Genomic DNA, 15,092 nt, shown 5'->3' on the forward strand with positions numbered 1-15,092 from the left:
GTCGTAGCAGTCCTGTAACAGGACCTGCGGAAATCCATGCGCAGAATCCAGAGAGAGGGAACCACAATCATTGGCGGGCGGGCATTTCCCGTTGCCACACATGTGTGAAAATCTCACGTTTGGCAAGTAACTCACGTTTTGGCTTCCCGTTCGCACTTGCTGCATTGTGGACAGATACGGATGGATAGATGGATGTTTGGATGGCTAGCTAGAGGCAGAGCGGGACGTGTCGGTGCGATGGGCAACGTTGTCTTAGCACACAACACCCCGCTGCGACCGAAACGAGGTCGTCACGTGCACAAACATGAACGTTCAAGTTGCCATACCATAATATACCATCCCTCCCATCCCATCCCATCCCTCGATGAACACTTGGTTGGGTTCGGTTCGGTTTTCGGCTAGGAGACAATGGATTGTCAGGGTCAGGTTGATTTTATTTGTATTATTTTTACTTTTTTTTTTCGTTTTCTTTCTTTGTGTGTGCGAGCTAATCTACGATTTTGGAACCTTTAATGATCGGACGGCGATAAGAAATCAGTGCACGTGTTCAACGAGAGAGCAGGGGCAAGAGATTTCGAAGAAGAGGGCACCACAGTAGTCGCCAGAAAACCACTGCAGGGGCACCACTGCCTCCGTCTCGCCTTGGACCCCCAGCGGGGCTTTGGTTTCCCATAGAAATGGTTAACTATTTTTATTTGTTTTGGGCCCTGCACGTGGGCACACAATAAAACCCGACGAAAAAAACACGCACACAAAAAGTATCCATCAAAAGGGAAACTAGGGGCAATGAGTCGACCAAAAAAACTGAAATACTCTCGTGCTACCCAAAGGACCAAAAACACAATTAGATCAACACAATCCATGCATAATAAGGCCGAATAATGCGGTAGAATGAGTCAACCGAAAAATGGGAATAAAGAAGAACAGTCCAGGCCGTACAGAGGTCAAATTCCTAGAAGCAATTCCATAATTTGGTTCTGTTTATCCAGCAAAGGACATTGAATAGATTGACGGCAGTTCTGTTTGTGATAAAAGACAACATTCTTTATTGCAAAAGAAATCTCAATCATAAATATTCTGTATCTTAATAGTGGAAAACTCGTACAGTTTTTTGTAAGGCATGCCATGGGGACGGAACTGTCTTTTATGCGTCAAGTCTCAATCTTATAGTCTTTATTTTATACATACATATCTTAATAGGCGATTGGAGTTTTTCTATGAGGGATGGTAGGGAACTGTACCATTTATTGATTGAACAATATTGACATTTTCTGTTATACATATTGAAAGGATTCTATTGAATTTAGTTCGATATTATTATGGAAGAGTTCTATTTAGATAGATATATTCTAGATCTTTAATCTAGATTCGTGCCTGTTGCACTGTTACTATTGAAATTCCACCCAAAGAAAGACCAGATATAATAAATAGTGCAATCAAATATTTACTAATTAATACACCTAATAACCTGCAAAATGAAGGTTCTCCCTAATTTGTGTTACTATGGGATAGGAACTTAAGGGACTTAAGAGATATTCAACAAGTAGGAAGGAGCATCATGCATTGGCCGTCCATAAAACTCATAATTCTTATAAATATAATGTATGTATATAGTTTTCGAAATTGAATATTATATTCCCTTATTTCGATTTAAATCTATGCTTCATTGATATCATTGTAAATACCGATTAAGGAACCTAAGAAAGAGTTATATTTCCTTCTTTGAATTTAAGAAAGCTTATTCTTCCTTGGACTTTTCTGGATTTGGGATCCATTGATATATGTAAGTGTCCATACCAGCAAAAAATATAAGCATATCCCTCCCTAATAATTCTACATCATTATCAACAGGTCCTGGCATACAGAACAGTAATTGTGGCTCAATCATATATATTATGTCGCTTATTATTATACTTATTAGACCATTAAGTTCTTCCATTACTAATTTTGTATAGTAACTATATATGTGTGATATGATATTCTTAACAAACCAAAGGAATGTAAATCCTATCCCTAACAAATAAAGATCTACATATCGATTTATTAATCAATTAAATAAGCTACCAATTATTCCCAAAAATTGAACAAAAATTAAACTTTCATTCCATTCAATCCACCTTAACAATTTCCAATTCAAAGGATTGTTCTAGGAATAGCCCGCCACACATCTTAGATCTGCCCATCTGAAACCAAACAGAACAAAATCCAATCTTATACCCAACCAAAAAAACAAAAACACTAACCATATAATCATCATCACCTCCACATAGAAGATCAATGGGTCCTGGCATACGGGGCAGCAGCAATTGCGGCCCAACTATTGAAACGAACTGTTAACGCCAGCCTACAACTTCTCACCGAAAGAAGACTCCTCTCCTGCTTAATTTGTCCCAGCTCACAACGAGTTCCAAATATTTATGGTTAAGTCAAAGGACAATCCATTAAGTACGGGAGCGATATCCAAGGAGGAGAAGAAACAACCGAACAAATCCTGAGAAACGTTGGCTTCAGCGCCTCACGCGCCATCACGTGTCCAACCTGAGACGGGCACAGGAAAAAAAGAACCACATAAAAAAAGGGACAAACGCTTGCTGTGCGTGTGCTCCTCGTACCCATACCCATGCTCCTTCTCATCTCCATCGTCCTCCTCCTTTTACTACACAGAGAGAGTGCCCCTTAATAAGGCACAGACAAGGGGGAATGGAGACCCCATCCCCTGCTAATTGTCTTCCATCGAGAAACAAAAATTTAAAGCAACTCCTTCGCTGTCGATCCTTGTCCTCATTCCATCCTCCATCAGCCATCCCGCTCCATAGGCAACGCCTCTCCATAGAATTTGATAAATTTCAAATTACAGCGCATTAAATGGTCTCGGTTTCCCCATTCCAGAGCAGCAGCGACGACCCAGTGTCCCAGTATCCCAGTGTCTGTTGTTTGCCTATTGAGCTATGTGATCTTTTGGGATCGGGCATTAATTGTTTGCTGCAGTTCGAGCGTTGAAAATTGAAAATATTCTCCCACGTTTCCGAGCTGCACACGTGTTCAAAAAATCGAAAAGGGATTTTCCCCGCCCCCTCTTGACAGGCTCTCCATCCCGCTCCCTCTCGCTCTCTCTCTCTCTCTCGCTCCATCTCCCGGAATGAGATAAGTGCATAAAGAGCACATAAAAACCAAAAGTGATCAGCAGAAATACGGATAAAAAAAAAGAATCTCCTTTTCAAAAAGGATCCTTTCGAAAAACTGTGGGAACTGGTAGAAAGTCTCGTTTCTCACGATCCTGCAGCAGGATAAAATTGCCCCATACCGTCAGCAGGTGCGAGCAGGTCGGCACGACATGCCGTCACACTCCGACGCAGGCAGGTTAATGGAGAGCCGTCCGTCCTGGCCCGTCCCTTTCAAAACACACCTGCCGTTTTTGTTGTTGCTCTCCGTGTACCCTCCGAGTGCATCTGTGTGTATCTGTGTGTGCAGTGTATAGGATTTTCTGGTTGGCAGATCGGACACGTATCCTTGTAGTTTCCCACACTCGGTGTTTGTGACCTGCTTGCCTCGTCTTGGGTTTCTCCTGCCTGCAGTCCTGACAGCTACCCTTCGCCAGGGTATAAAAGGCCCAGCGTTCGGAGGATCAGACATCATTCGAGCTCAACGCTTCGTACAGTACACATCTCAGCTACACAGCAGCTACACAACAAGCCATACAACATGTGCCAGAACAAGACCAACGACTCCAACACCATGAGCATTAAATCAAACAAGAAGCTGTCCTACAGCGTCAAGAAACTGCTGCAGAAGATCTTCAAGCAGCAACAACAGCAGCTAGTCGAGGAGGAGCAGAATCTGAAGAACACACTGAAGGCCAACTCTTTGGAGTCCCTTGAATCCATTGAAAACAGCCGAAATGCCGATCTGGAGTCCGCCTCCGTTTGCGCCTCAATGGAGTCCTACGAGAATGAGGCCAACGAGCGCCTCTCCGCCTCCTGCGACATGGAGGACTACGAGCTCGAGCAATTGCCCTCAGTGCCAGTTCACTTTGTGCGCACCGCCCACGGCACCTTCTTCTGGACCGCCGCCTCCGATCTGCCAGCCGACAACGATCTGATCGAGCCCCTGTACTGCAGCACCGCCAACGAGATTGCCGTCTCGCAGTTCCAGGATCGCTGGGTTCAGGCCTAAGTCGATCAGCAGCCACCATCAACGCAACCATGTCTTCCACTTGGGGTCTTCGGGCTCCAGCCACCAGCTTTAATCAACGTCTTCCGTTAATTTTTGAAGCAATCCACAAAAATTAACACGCAAGCCTCAACTGAAAGCTTTACAAAAAATTGTGATACATTTTATTTAACATTTACAAAAAAAAAAAACAAAACACAAAATATATATACAATTGAAAAGAAAAAGAATCTGAATTGTTTTCTATCTCCCTCGCATTGTTCCCACAATTTTCCATTTACAGATCACACGAAAATAATAAGGGACAGAAATCCTTTGTTAATTGGCATGACTCATTTGAAAAACGAGCAGAGCCTAATCCGATACGATCCTGGACCTTTTTTCTGGTCTTATTGTTGTGCAATTTACCTGCCAGCAGGTAGTTAAGGTCTTCGGGGGTTGCTTGACTGTTGATTCTGGCCACAGTTCCAACCAGTTTGCAGCGGTTTTCAGGTAGAGAGAATCGATCGTCGTCGCCTGTTGATTGCTCATCATGTGGACCAAAAAACAGGCTCTACTCCAATTAGACGATCCGCTCATGTGAATGAATCAGAGCAGTGGTTGCAGAAATGTGTTGCATATATTAGGGCTGGTGTTCCTCGAATTAATTGGATGATCAGTTAATAAGAATAGATATCTTATATGGAAGGAAATAGGGCTTCTGTTTATTTGGGTTATTTTTGACGTGGATTTATAGATATAAAAACAATTAAGGGAATGTAAATCTGTAATAATATAATTTAAATTACAGTCGTCCCTTTAGTTCCTTTAGTGTTCGATATCCGATGGTCATTTCATGTTGAGATCCAATACCGCAATAATTTGGAAGATCTTTGCTTTTATAAGTGGATAAAATCCCATCATGTCATCAGATTTAATTTGTTTACTCGATAATCATGTCCAATACGAGTGAAGGGTTGTTGTTACCCCCTTTTGAAAGGGTATACGAAAATATGTATAAAATCGGACCATTCTTTACTTCTATTTCCACTAATCTGAAATGGAAAAAAAGCACTAGCCAAACTCCGCCCAATAAAATATATTATGTTTTTTTCGTTTTTACAATTTTATTGATGTATTTGATGTATTTTGGATATTGTATTTGCCTTTGATTTGTTATTTTCAATTAACCATAAATTAACATTTATAAATTATTTAAAGCTTAATTAGATAACTACACTTTGAATAGAGCGCAATGAACTAAGCAACTTAGGAAACGTTTTTAGCAAATTATTAGGAAACTGGCGCACTCCACTCCACTCCAAGAAATGAATTGATCTTCGTACTTTCGTTATATCACAGTTGATTAAATTAAACAATCCATTTACAGACTACATATAATTATCGGAACTAGACTTAAAGGTATTTCAAAAGCAATCCGAAAGCGATTAGCGAATCGGATTCGTCTGATGTTTGCTATAAATTACTTTGGAAGACAACGGATCTTGTTGCGGTTGCTGTACGCTGTGAGTAGCGAACGATTAATAGCCTTTTTTTTTTGGGTTAAACACTAGGGATAAGATCTACGAAATTAGATGTCGTCTGAAGGCCCGCCCTTCACCAGGGCCTCCAGACGGGCTCCGAGGCGCCAGACTCCTGAGAGCTGACCGACGCCGTTTCGGATATCGCCGTGCCGTCCACAGAGGTCACATCGATCAGCTCGTCCTTGCCGGACAGATAGGCACTGTAGCTGACTGCGGCAGCGGCGGCCGCCGGCCCGTAGCCACCCAGCAGCGGGAAGGCCAGTCGACCCGATGCAAAACCGACGGCGGGTCCAGATTGCTGTTGCTGCTGCTGCTGCTGTGTCAGCAATTGGGTTTGCAGCTCAATTAGTCGCGTCGATAGAAATTTCATAATCTTGCGTCCAATCTCATCAGTTTGCTGGGTCTGAAGCAGGACTTGCGTAATCTGATCGGCCGCGTGCACATATCCAGAGCGGAAAGACTCAACGTGGGCGGTGCTGGTGGCGGGCGGTGGACTGCCTCCGGCTACGGGTCCTTGCAGGGAGAGGCCGCCGCGCTGCTTGAGCTTGCGCATGTGATCCACGGTCAGTTCAAGGATGTCGGCCTTCTCCAGGCGAGTCACGTGCTCGCCCTCCTGCTGCAGACACTCGACCATCAGGTCCTTGAGGTCATCGAGGCACTTGTTGATGCGCGCACGTCGCTTCCGCTCCAGAAGGGGCTTCATCACCTTGCGGTACTGATACGTCTTGGACATCTCCATGACCATGTTGTGTCTTTGATCGGACTTGATCTTTGGATATATATTTTCATAGAGTTTCTGATTCGTTGAGCGATTTAGTTAGCTGCACATTATCTCGTCGATTTCTTGGTTTGTGTTTTACGAGTATTATTTCTCTTTGGGCCGCTGCGCGTGCGGTGCGCGTTCTCGGCTGCGTGGCGTTCAACAGGCGGCGCGTTTACGAAATGAGTGGCAAACTAGTTCCCAGCGTTACTTTTATACGACCCCCGTTGCTGCCACACTCTCGCTCGCTCGCTCCTCGCTCAGCTCTTACAAACACAAAGCTCCCGCATGATCACTCACACACATACCCCCACAGTGTACAGTGTGACGGCATTCGGTTGGGCTCGAGCTCGACTTCGGTCTCGGCTCGGTAGCGGCATTCGGCAGCGGCACAAAGAGAGGCTACTGTAAGTCATTGCAGGGGAGCGAGCGGTTGCTGGGGGTTGCCTGCAGAGGCACAGTGGATCGAGAGTACATTTATTGGGAAGATTGTTACGTATAAGGGATAGGTATGTTGTATATCATGGATAAAATTGTAATGAATATGATATTTGATGTTTAAAAGCATCTTTAACTTTCATTCACCTGACAAAGTATCCTGCTTATGCTTTGTTAACCTTTGTTATTTTATAAAATTCATAAATTGTTATTTGATTAAAATGTATAGTCTATTTTTTGGAGTAGCACCAATAGTTGAAATGGGACAGAGAATCAATGGGTTTGGTAATAAAATTAAAGATTAGAAAATATTTCTTTTCAAATGTGTACATAATTTCTGCACTGATTAAAATTTATACCAGCTCTTTTATCCTATAATTAAATTGATATTTTGTAATATATTATTCCAGGCCACTCCCAAAAAGTAGGCTTTAAAAAATGTGAAAGGCCCATAATTATAATTAAATAAAATGAAGCAAATGTGTGAATTCCCGAAGTGATTCCTTCGAATGCATCTTCCACGTTTCATCGTATTCTCAACCACTGTACTCGCGCAATGGGAGCGAGAGCGAGCGTGCCTCGCACTGTGCCTGCGCCTGTGCTCTGGCGCGCGTCGTCTTCAATTGATTGCAGCAGAGCCCAGAGGGAGACAGCCCCAACGTCGGCATTCGGATTGGATCTCATTCTCAGCGACTGCGCGTGGCTCTCAGACTGCTACCACGGCTTCGGCCTCCTGCTCTGTCTCTGCCGTCGCCGCTGCCTCTGCCTCCGCCCCGTTGCCTTTGCCCATGTCATACTTATTGTCAATGATGACAGTTGCGCTGCCGCCGCTCTTCTCTACTCGACTCGGAATCGGCTCGGCTTGGCTCGGCTCCGGCTCCGGCTCCCATTCGTTGTCCAAGTCGATACTCTGTCTCTGTCCAACAAAGAGACATGGGGGAGCCTACAAAACTACTGTGAGTGTGATTGTGGGTCTCTCTGGGTGCATGCGAGAGTGTGTGTGTGTGTGGTGCCTACTTTACGAGACCGTGGGAAACAGATTTGTCGTGTGTTTCCCACACGTTGGACGGATGGCTGGATTGTGATGCGATCCGATGGATTGCTGAAATGTTGTTGCTGTTACTGCTGCTGGTTGTTTTTCAAGCGGGTTGACTGTGACGATGGGGGGGCAGTGGGCGACCACTGCGGTTCGGTTCGGAGCGGTGCGGTGCGGAGGGGGGGCGATGGAGATGGCAGGGGGCTGCCTTTAACTCGCGCAATTATGTCGCATGCTTCGCTGATGATGATGACTGCGACAACTACAACTACCACCACTGTGCTTTGGGCTTTGCCTCGACTTTTCGTTGAAGCGTATCGATTAAGTGTAACAGTTTCCCTATCTCCCTTCGCCCCACCCCCATCTCCCCTAGTCACTGTGTGAGGGATGGGGGCTCCGAAAACGATTTTTGCATAGCCGCCACCACCCTTCTAGGCTGCTGCTGGTTTCGTCGTAAACTTTAACATCCGGTTGTCGTTCTAAGATTTGTCGTCTCACATATTAAGTACGAGTATATTTTTTGTAATTCCGCTGATCTCAGGGCTACTGCTGGTCAGCCACAGAGTGTACAAAATGTTGCCTGGTTTTTATGGTCGCCTCTCTTGTTTTTTCCGCCCGACTCGCCCGGCAATATGACACTTGTGGTCGGATGCCTCAGAGTTATTTTTCTGGCTTGGCTTTTTGCCTGGCTAAGCATTTCCCATGATGCTGCAGAATCGCTCTGTTTCTGTTTGTTTGTCTTCTGTCCATGACTTCCGCTGGCCGTTTGGCATTCTGCTTTCTGCTGACTGTGGCAGAGCGGCGGCATCAAAATTAAGCATCTCTCGGCCGAGGCATTGGATCGGCTTTCGAGATCCAAGACTCCTCTCAACTTTCAACTCTGCTGCCGGCACACGTGGCGTATGAGCAATGCAAAATAACCATCAACCGCAAAGCCATTTTCGACTAACCTCAATGCACACTAATTGCTTGTCATATACGCTTATGTGTGTATGTCTATATGACCACAATATGTGTGTATGTGTATATTGCTTTGCAAAAAACTTGTTGCCATCGTCGGCCATCGTGTGAACCAAGAGCTTAAAAGCCAAATAGTTGCTGATGGGCAAGAGCGAATCGAGTGGCAGTAGAAAACGAATTGAAAATGCTCTAAAATGAGAGGGTTTCCATTGAAGGATCCCCAGTTTATTCCACTTTACCACCATTCATTATCCTCACATACTTTGCGATAACAATTGAATATATAAAATACCCCAATCATAGCTCAATTGTATAGCACATAGATTAGTGAAATTATAATTGTATTATTGTAGTGCCTTAAAACATAGATTTTTTTAAATACCCTACCATAGATAGAGTACAAATCGCCTAACGACTCGGCTCAGACCTCTGTCTGTCCATCCATAGCATCCATAAGGCTCAAGTCCGGGCACAAGCTTACCTCAGCTGGAGCTGCCATCGCAGGCAGTCACAGAGTTGGCTTCGAGCTGGGGGCTAGAGTCAGAGACAGTCGGCCGGTGTGCGTGTTGCCAGCTCAGTCGCTTTCAATTTAGCAAACGTGCAGTTCAAAGCCTAGACGCTGATTGGGGGCAAATGTGCGCGGTGTGCCCAGGGGGCCGAGTGCGACTCCGCCAAAGATTAATAGCGGCCAAAGGCAAGAGTCTCTGGTGGGCAGGCGTGCGGTGCACACGCGATTGGCACGAGTTTCGGCAGCCTAGGCCGCCGAGAGGCAGAAACAGAAACCTGGTTCGGGCCATGAGCTCGTCTAACTAGTTCTGCCAACGGACGCCCGGACGCACCGACGGACAGAGCGGGGCTAAGTCCGATTGTAGTGTGTGGGAACCGAACCTGTGAGCGAGGCAAGGACTTGCAGCTCGCCCGAATCAGGTCACGGCCTCATTAGAACCTCACTCCATCACCATCCCCCATACCCATACCTGTACCGATTCCCCAGCACCGACTACATCCAGATTTCCTTCTCGGAGCGTGTGAACCACAACATGTCATAATCCCCTCGGTGCCACTACAGTCGTAGTCCCTTTAAAATGAACTTATCAGCGCCGGGGCTCCGAGCCTTGATTATAAATGACAACAAACAGGCCAACAAGTAGCAATAACAGCTGCTCAGCCCCTGCAGCAACAGCAATAACAGCAAAATCACCACGAAAGGAAACAAAAATAAAAGCAACAACAACAATAATCGTACAACCCAAAATCCGAAAACCCAAGTGAAATTCTTATAAGCCCTTTCCCACACTCGCAACGACGTCGACGCTGTCGAAGACATCGACCACGACGCTGCGCCTGCGTTTTGTGTCCCAGGACGGAAATGGGCAGCGTCTTAGTCCCAGCGATCTGAAAAGGGAACAGGTGCTGGCAGGTCCCCTCTGGGTAAACCATTCGACTACGTCACTGTGGCGACCCTAGCTACGAAGCCGGCTGGACAACAAACCCATGTACTACTGCGCTGCTCCGGGCTCCGGGTACCGTGTGAATGTCAAAACAAAGTCAGTCGTGCATAAATGACGAACAGGCGATCCGCATAGTGGCACAAAGTGTATTGGAAAAGGGTAGAATATTAGGAAATAAGGAAGTGGATGGGAAGAGAAGAGCAGTAGCCGTAGAGGGTGTGAGTACTCTAAGGTTCGTTACCTATGCACAGAAATTAAGGATCAGTATAACAGTTTAACTGTTTTGAATAATTATTTAAATATTTAAAAAATATAATTAAACTTAATTTGTAGTGAAATATTTCCAATATTTATAATTGATGTATTTCTATTATCAAAATTATTTGGTAGTTCAGAAAGGATTATTAGCAATATTAATAATAATGGTAAGATATTTAAAATTATTTCCCTAATAGACCAATCATTTACTATGCCTTTGGAAATCCCAACAATAAGAACTAAATGCGTTGTTAATGCGTTTATACTCATTCTTGGACCACTGTGCGGCTGCCAGAGCCTCTGCCGAAGTCGTCGTGGTCGTCTCCTCCATCTCCATCTACCTGCAGCCGAAACTCATCAAGCGGCCCTTGTCGATTGTACGTGCATGGGAAAAGTACACACACAGAAGAGCCAGAGCGGACGGAGCTTGTGATTCCTGTTGGAATTTATTTGGGAAATACGCGCACATAAAAAGGCTGCCAGGCCCGTTCCCCCTCTCTGGTTCTCCTGTTCCCAGTCACCACCACTCACCTCTCTCACCCCCACCCTAGTACCTTCTCACCCTCACCCTGGTGTGTGTGAGAGTGCACTCAAATTTCGTACGGTGCTTGGCTGTTCTGCTGCCGCTGCTGCTGCTGCCGTTGCCATTGCCGTTGCTGCTCGTGAGATCAGCCGGCATACGATTTCACTCTTGACTGGCCATCGGCTGCGCAGCGGCAGTGCCTCATATATAAATATGAGCGACGCCAGGCGCAGCAGCATCAGTAAACGACCAGCTCTCGCGAGGTGCGCACACGCAACGCTCGCTGCACAAACCAAGAAAAAAAGCTCTCAAGACACACGACTCGAAAGAAGCTCCGCTCTCTCGCCATGTATCTAGATACGAAAAACTTGACGGCCAGCAGCACCAACACCAACACGAACAGCAGCAACAGCAGCATCCACACATCAGCTTCGATGACAGCGACAGCAGCAACACCTTTGGGCGTGCCCAAGACTGTGCGACGCATGCGCAAAGTCTGGCAGCCCCTGCGCCGCCTGCTGACAGTGGGTGGCAAGGGCAGGCCGGCGCCCCTGACACTGGCCCACCCCAACAATGTGGATCTCAACAACACACAGCAGCAGCAGCAGCAACAGATCGAGCTTATCCTCGAGGATGAGAGCAAGTCAACGCCTGAGGAGTCTATCTACAAGTACGGGGCGGAGCTGAGGCAACTCACCGTAGACGATGAGGTGTCACTCACCCAGCCCCCCAACACGCCCACCCTCATCAGCAGCGTCTATGTGGAGAAGGCCAGCGCACAGAGTTGTGGCGCCTGCCTCCACGGACGCAACTGTCAGCACACACATCACAACAGCAACAGCAACAGCAACACGACCACGGCAACATCAAGTGCAAGTGCAACTCCAACTGCGGCACAGTTGCCCAGCAATCTCTGGGATCTGCAGTTGCCGTTGCAATACATTAGCACCGATAACGGCACCTTCTTCTGGGCCAACACCCAGGAGCGGGTGGACGACGACCTGCTGCACGCCCTACTCTGCCAGAGCTTCAGCCAACTGCCCGGCACCCTCTGCTAGTTGGATCTCCCACATATGCCAGCCACCCCCACCCTCAGTACACAGATCTCTCACATTAGGGGGATACTCCCCCTAATTATTGTAATTTCATTTATTTATTCTCCTGCGCAATATATACGTTGTTAATGTGATACTAATTTGCATATAAAATAAAATATACACTACATACACCTTTGTAACATACAAATGGAAAAGAACTAGAATCCCGTTTCTATTATCATGAGTGGGGGATCAGCTGATCGGATAAGCGAAGAAGATAGAACTGGTTGGGTACTCTTACGCATAACGGAAGAGCGAAGATGAAGACAAAGGATAACGGAAGCTGTATGATGAGTGGAGCCTAATGAGGCTTGACAGATGAACGGTCTGTGCAGAGCTGGCTAACGGACGGGCTGGTAAACTGATAAGTTGAAGGAGTTGGAAAGCGAAAGAGGTAAGAAGGGGGTAAGGGGGATGCTCTGCCTGGTATCATCTTGCAGAGGAGAGGATGTCACGTGGATCGGTTGAATGATTTCATTTAAGAACATGAGATGTTTTTTTTTGGTTAAGTTTGGGGGATGCTTTGGATATACAGGTGTATACTATTGCAACATTTTGCCTGAGCGTTCAAAATTATTGATTTTTGTAGGATATATGTACAAATTAGAATTTTGGAAAAAAATTATAGGACCACCAATTCTAATGACAAGTACAAAAAAATGTATATCCTTGTACAAAAAAGCTAAGAATATACTCTAGATATCAAGTTCAAACTGTGTTAAAAGTCTAAAATACAGCAGAATTCCCTTTCAAGGCGCCTGAGCACTCATTGGAATAGTCCCTGGGAGAATTAGAATTAACTACTGAAAGACCCGGTAAATTCACATATGTATATAGTATGGACCGGCAGGTTCCAAGGTGTTGATGACAGAAGGTTGGCACTGTAGGAAACGAGGCACAGACGAGGCCAAGCCGACCAGCCGATGCTTAAGAGGCTGGTATATATTCAGGAAACCTTTGCCTGTAGTCTAGCCTTTGTTTTATTTACGTCTAACGTCTAACCATCTCTAACCGAATGACCCGATTGTCAACGCACAGAAGTTCGCCAACTGTCCTGTCTATAAATAATTGTCACTTTCGTTTTAGTCCCGCTGTGCGAACCCTAATTAACAAGTCGTTTACATTGTCCAATGCGATTTCTTTAAACAAATGCACATGTATATTTTCCAAACAAAAAGAAAACTATTTTAAACAAAAGAAGCCTGTATTGTTCCGTTCAGATTTAGATCCTTTCTAGCAGGTCGAATCGCGCAGGACACGGAGCAGCTCTGTGGGCTGGGCGCCGGTGGCCTGCAGGGCGCAGTTGAAGGTCTCCAACAGGCAGACGTTGCTCAGGTGGGCACGATACTTGCCATTGGTCACACAGATAGGTTGGTAGATCATCGAGCAGGGCTTGAAGCACTCTTCGCGGTCGAGTTTGAAGCTGCCCATTTTTTCGTGGATATTTTCCACCAACTCGGAGCTGCACCAAGCGGAATCGGTCTCAGCATAGGCTAAAGAAAGAATAACCTCATTTTAGATAGAGTTTTGGAATTTCGTATTATATTAACTTACCCGCAACGTTGTTGCGTTCGCGGCGACAGTTGTCCGACTTGAGGTTGCAGTCGCTTGCGAATTCCTTGAAGTTCTTTCCATCTGTGGCGCACACTGGACGGTAGATGGCGGCGCAGAATTGGGGACAGTCCGTGGCGTTGGTGGACACCGTATTAGCGGCGATGCCAGTGACCAGAGCCAGGCAGCAGAGGGTTAAAGTTTGGAACATCATATCGATATTGTTTTATTGAGGTTTCTGTATTTTTTCTGTGAGGTAAAGCGTTCACTTTGTAGTAGCTATTGATTGCAATTGCCGTGACTGTCTCGAAATTCATTGATTTATATATATTTTTACGGCTCACACCCACCTATAGATAGCTTATCAGTGCGTTCCAGTCTGATAAGACCAGGCCCCTTATCAGTGGGCCCAAACAAAAAACTTGTTTATTTGGTCTACAAAGTTCGACGTGGTGCCGGTCTCGGTGGGTGACTAACATTTTGCTCTACAAATTGGGTTGTCTATTGTCTGTACAGAATTGTATCGGGGTCCCAAAACAGCATCATTGAATGTCGGGCCACTATCTTGTATCTCTCGCATCTAACAGCCGTTCTATGTCAATTCCATTGATCATTTTGTGCAAGTATTATTTTTCTTGCTGATGTTGTTTTGGCAACATCTTTTAGCCGTGATAAGTTTTGTTTACAGACGTCTGTGTAAAGACGGCATCGTTTTTTTTGGGAAATGATTCAGTGTTTTTTGTGAAACTGCGTGGTACTCGTACTTTTTCTAGACTTTTAGTAAATAGGAGAAAATTCGAAGATCACACCTCCATATGTTCATTTCTATTTGAGTATTAATTGAGCAATATTTACGAGTTAAGTCGAGCGTTTTGAAATGATTCAAAAGGAATGCGTTTAAAATATTTTAAGGAAGCTTTTGTTGCCGCATTATTAGAAGGAGCCTAGAATCTGTCAGTCATTAATTAGCTTAGTTTTTGGCATGCAACAACATACCCCCTCCATCCTATCCTCCATCCATCTCTAGCCGCCACAACATTGACAAATGATTGTGTGGATCTTTCCTCACACTTCGATCTAATTCGGTTACAACACTGTGATCGCCCACATAGCGCATCGCAACTCCCAATCTCCATGGGGTAATGTTAATTGAGGCCTCGCCACATGCCACACATGAGTGCGCACACACACACACACACATAAGAGTAGCTCTTTCGGCTTAGACGGACCAATGGTAAGATAGAGAGAGAGATAGAGACAGGAGTCGTGGTGAGGCCTAATCACCGTTTAATGGTGTTCACACACTTGTTGCTGACGGCGCCCTC

At 45.5% G+C, this 15,092-nt stretch overlaps 4 protein-coding genes across 4 annotated transcripts; 2 read left to right on the plus strand and 2 right to left on the minus strand.

Moving 5' to 3' along the window:
* Positions 1 to 3,627: 3,627 nt before the first annotated feature.
* LOC108154255 (enhancer of split m4 protein) lies at positions 3,628 to 4,349 on the plus strand. The gene has a single exon (XM_017284490.2). It carries the CDS (start codon positions 3,703 to 3,705, stop codon positions 4,171 to 4,173), a length of 471 nt encoding a protein of 156 aa, XP_017139979.1. The 5' UTR covers positions 3,628 to 3,702; the 3' UTR covers positions 4,174 to 4,349.
* A 1,183-nt stretch (positions 4,350 to 5,532) lies between these two features.
* Positions 5,533 to 6,642, minus strand: LOC108157639 (enhancer of split m3 protein). Its single transcript, XM_017289783.2, has one exon. The coding sequence runs from the start codon at positions 6,436 to 6,438 to the stop codon at positions 5,767 to 5,769; it is 672 nt and encodes a 223-aa protein (XP_017145272.1). The 5' UTR covers positions 6,439 to 6,642; the 3' UTR covers positions 5,533 to 5,766.
* A 4,701-nt stretch (positions 6,643 to 11,343) lies between these two features.
* LOC108154261 (enhancer of split M2 protein) lies at positions 11,344 to 12,377 on the plus strand. The gene has a single exon (XM_017284497.2). It carries the CDS (start codon positions 11,467 to 11,469, stop codon positions 12,175 to 12,177), a length of 711 nt encoding a protein of 236 aa, XP_017139986.1. The 5' UTR covers positions 11,344 to 11,466; the 3' UTR covers positions 12,178 to 12,377.
* Positions 12,378 to 13,347: 970 nt separating this feature from the next.
* LOC108154291 (enhancer of split M1 protein) lies at positions 13,348 to 14,063 on the minus strand. Its single transcript, XM_017284541.2, has 2 exons — positions 13,771 to 14,063; positions 13,348 to 13,709 (listed from the first exon to the last, which is right to left on the minus strand). Exons 1-2 carry the CDS (start codon positions 13,979 to 13,981, stop codon positions 13,450 to 13,452), a joined length of 471 nt encoding a protein of 156 aa, XP_017140030.1. The 5' UTR covers positions 13,982 to 14,063; the 3' UTR covers positions 13,348 to 13,449.
* Positions 14,064 to 15,092: the final 1,029 nt, after the last annotated feature.

This window comes from Drosophila miranda, chromosome 2 (genome assembly GCF_003369915.1).
Source record: "Drosophila miranda strain MSH22 chromosome 2, D.miranda_PacBio2.1, whole genome shotgun sequence".
Taxonomy (NCBI): Eukaryota; Metazoa; Arthropoda; class Insecta; order Diptera; family Drosophilidae; genus Drosophila; species Drosophila miranda.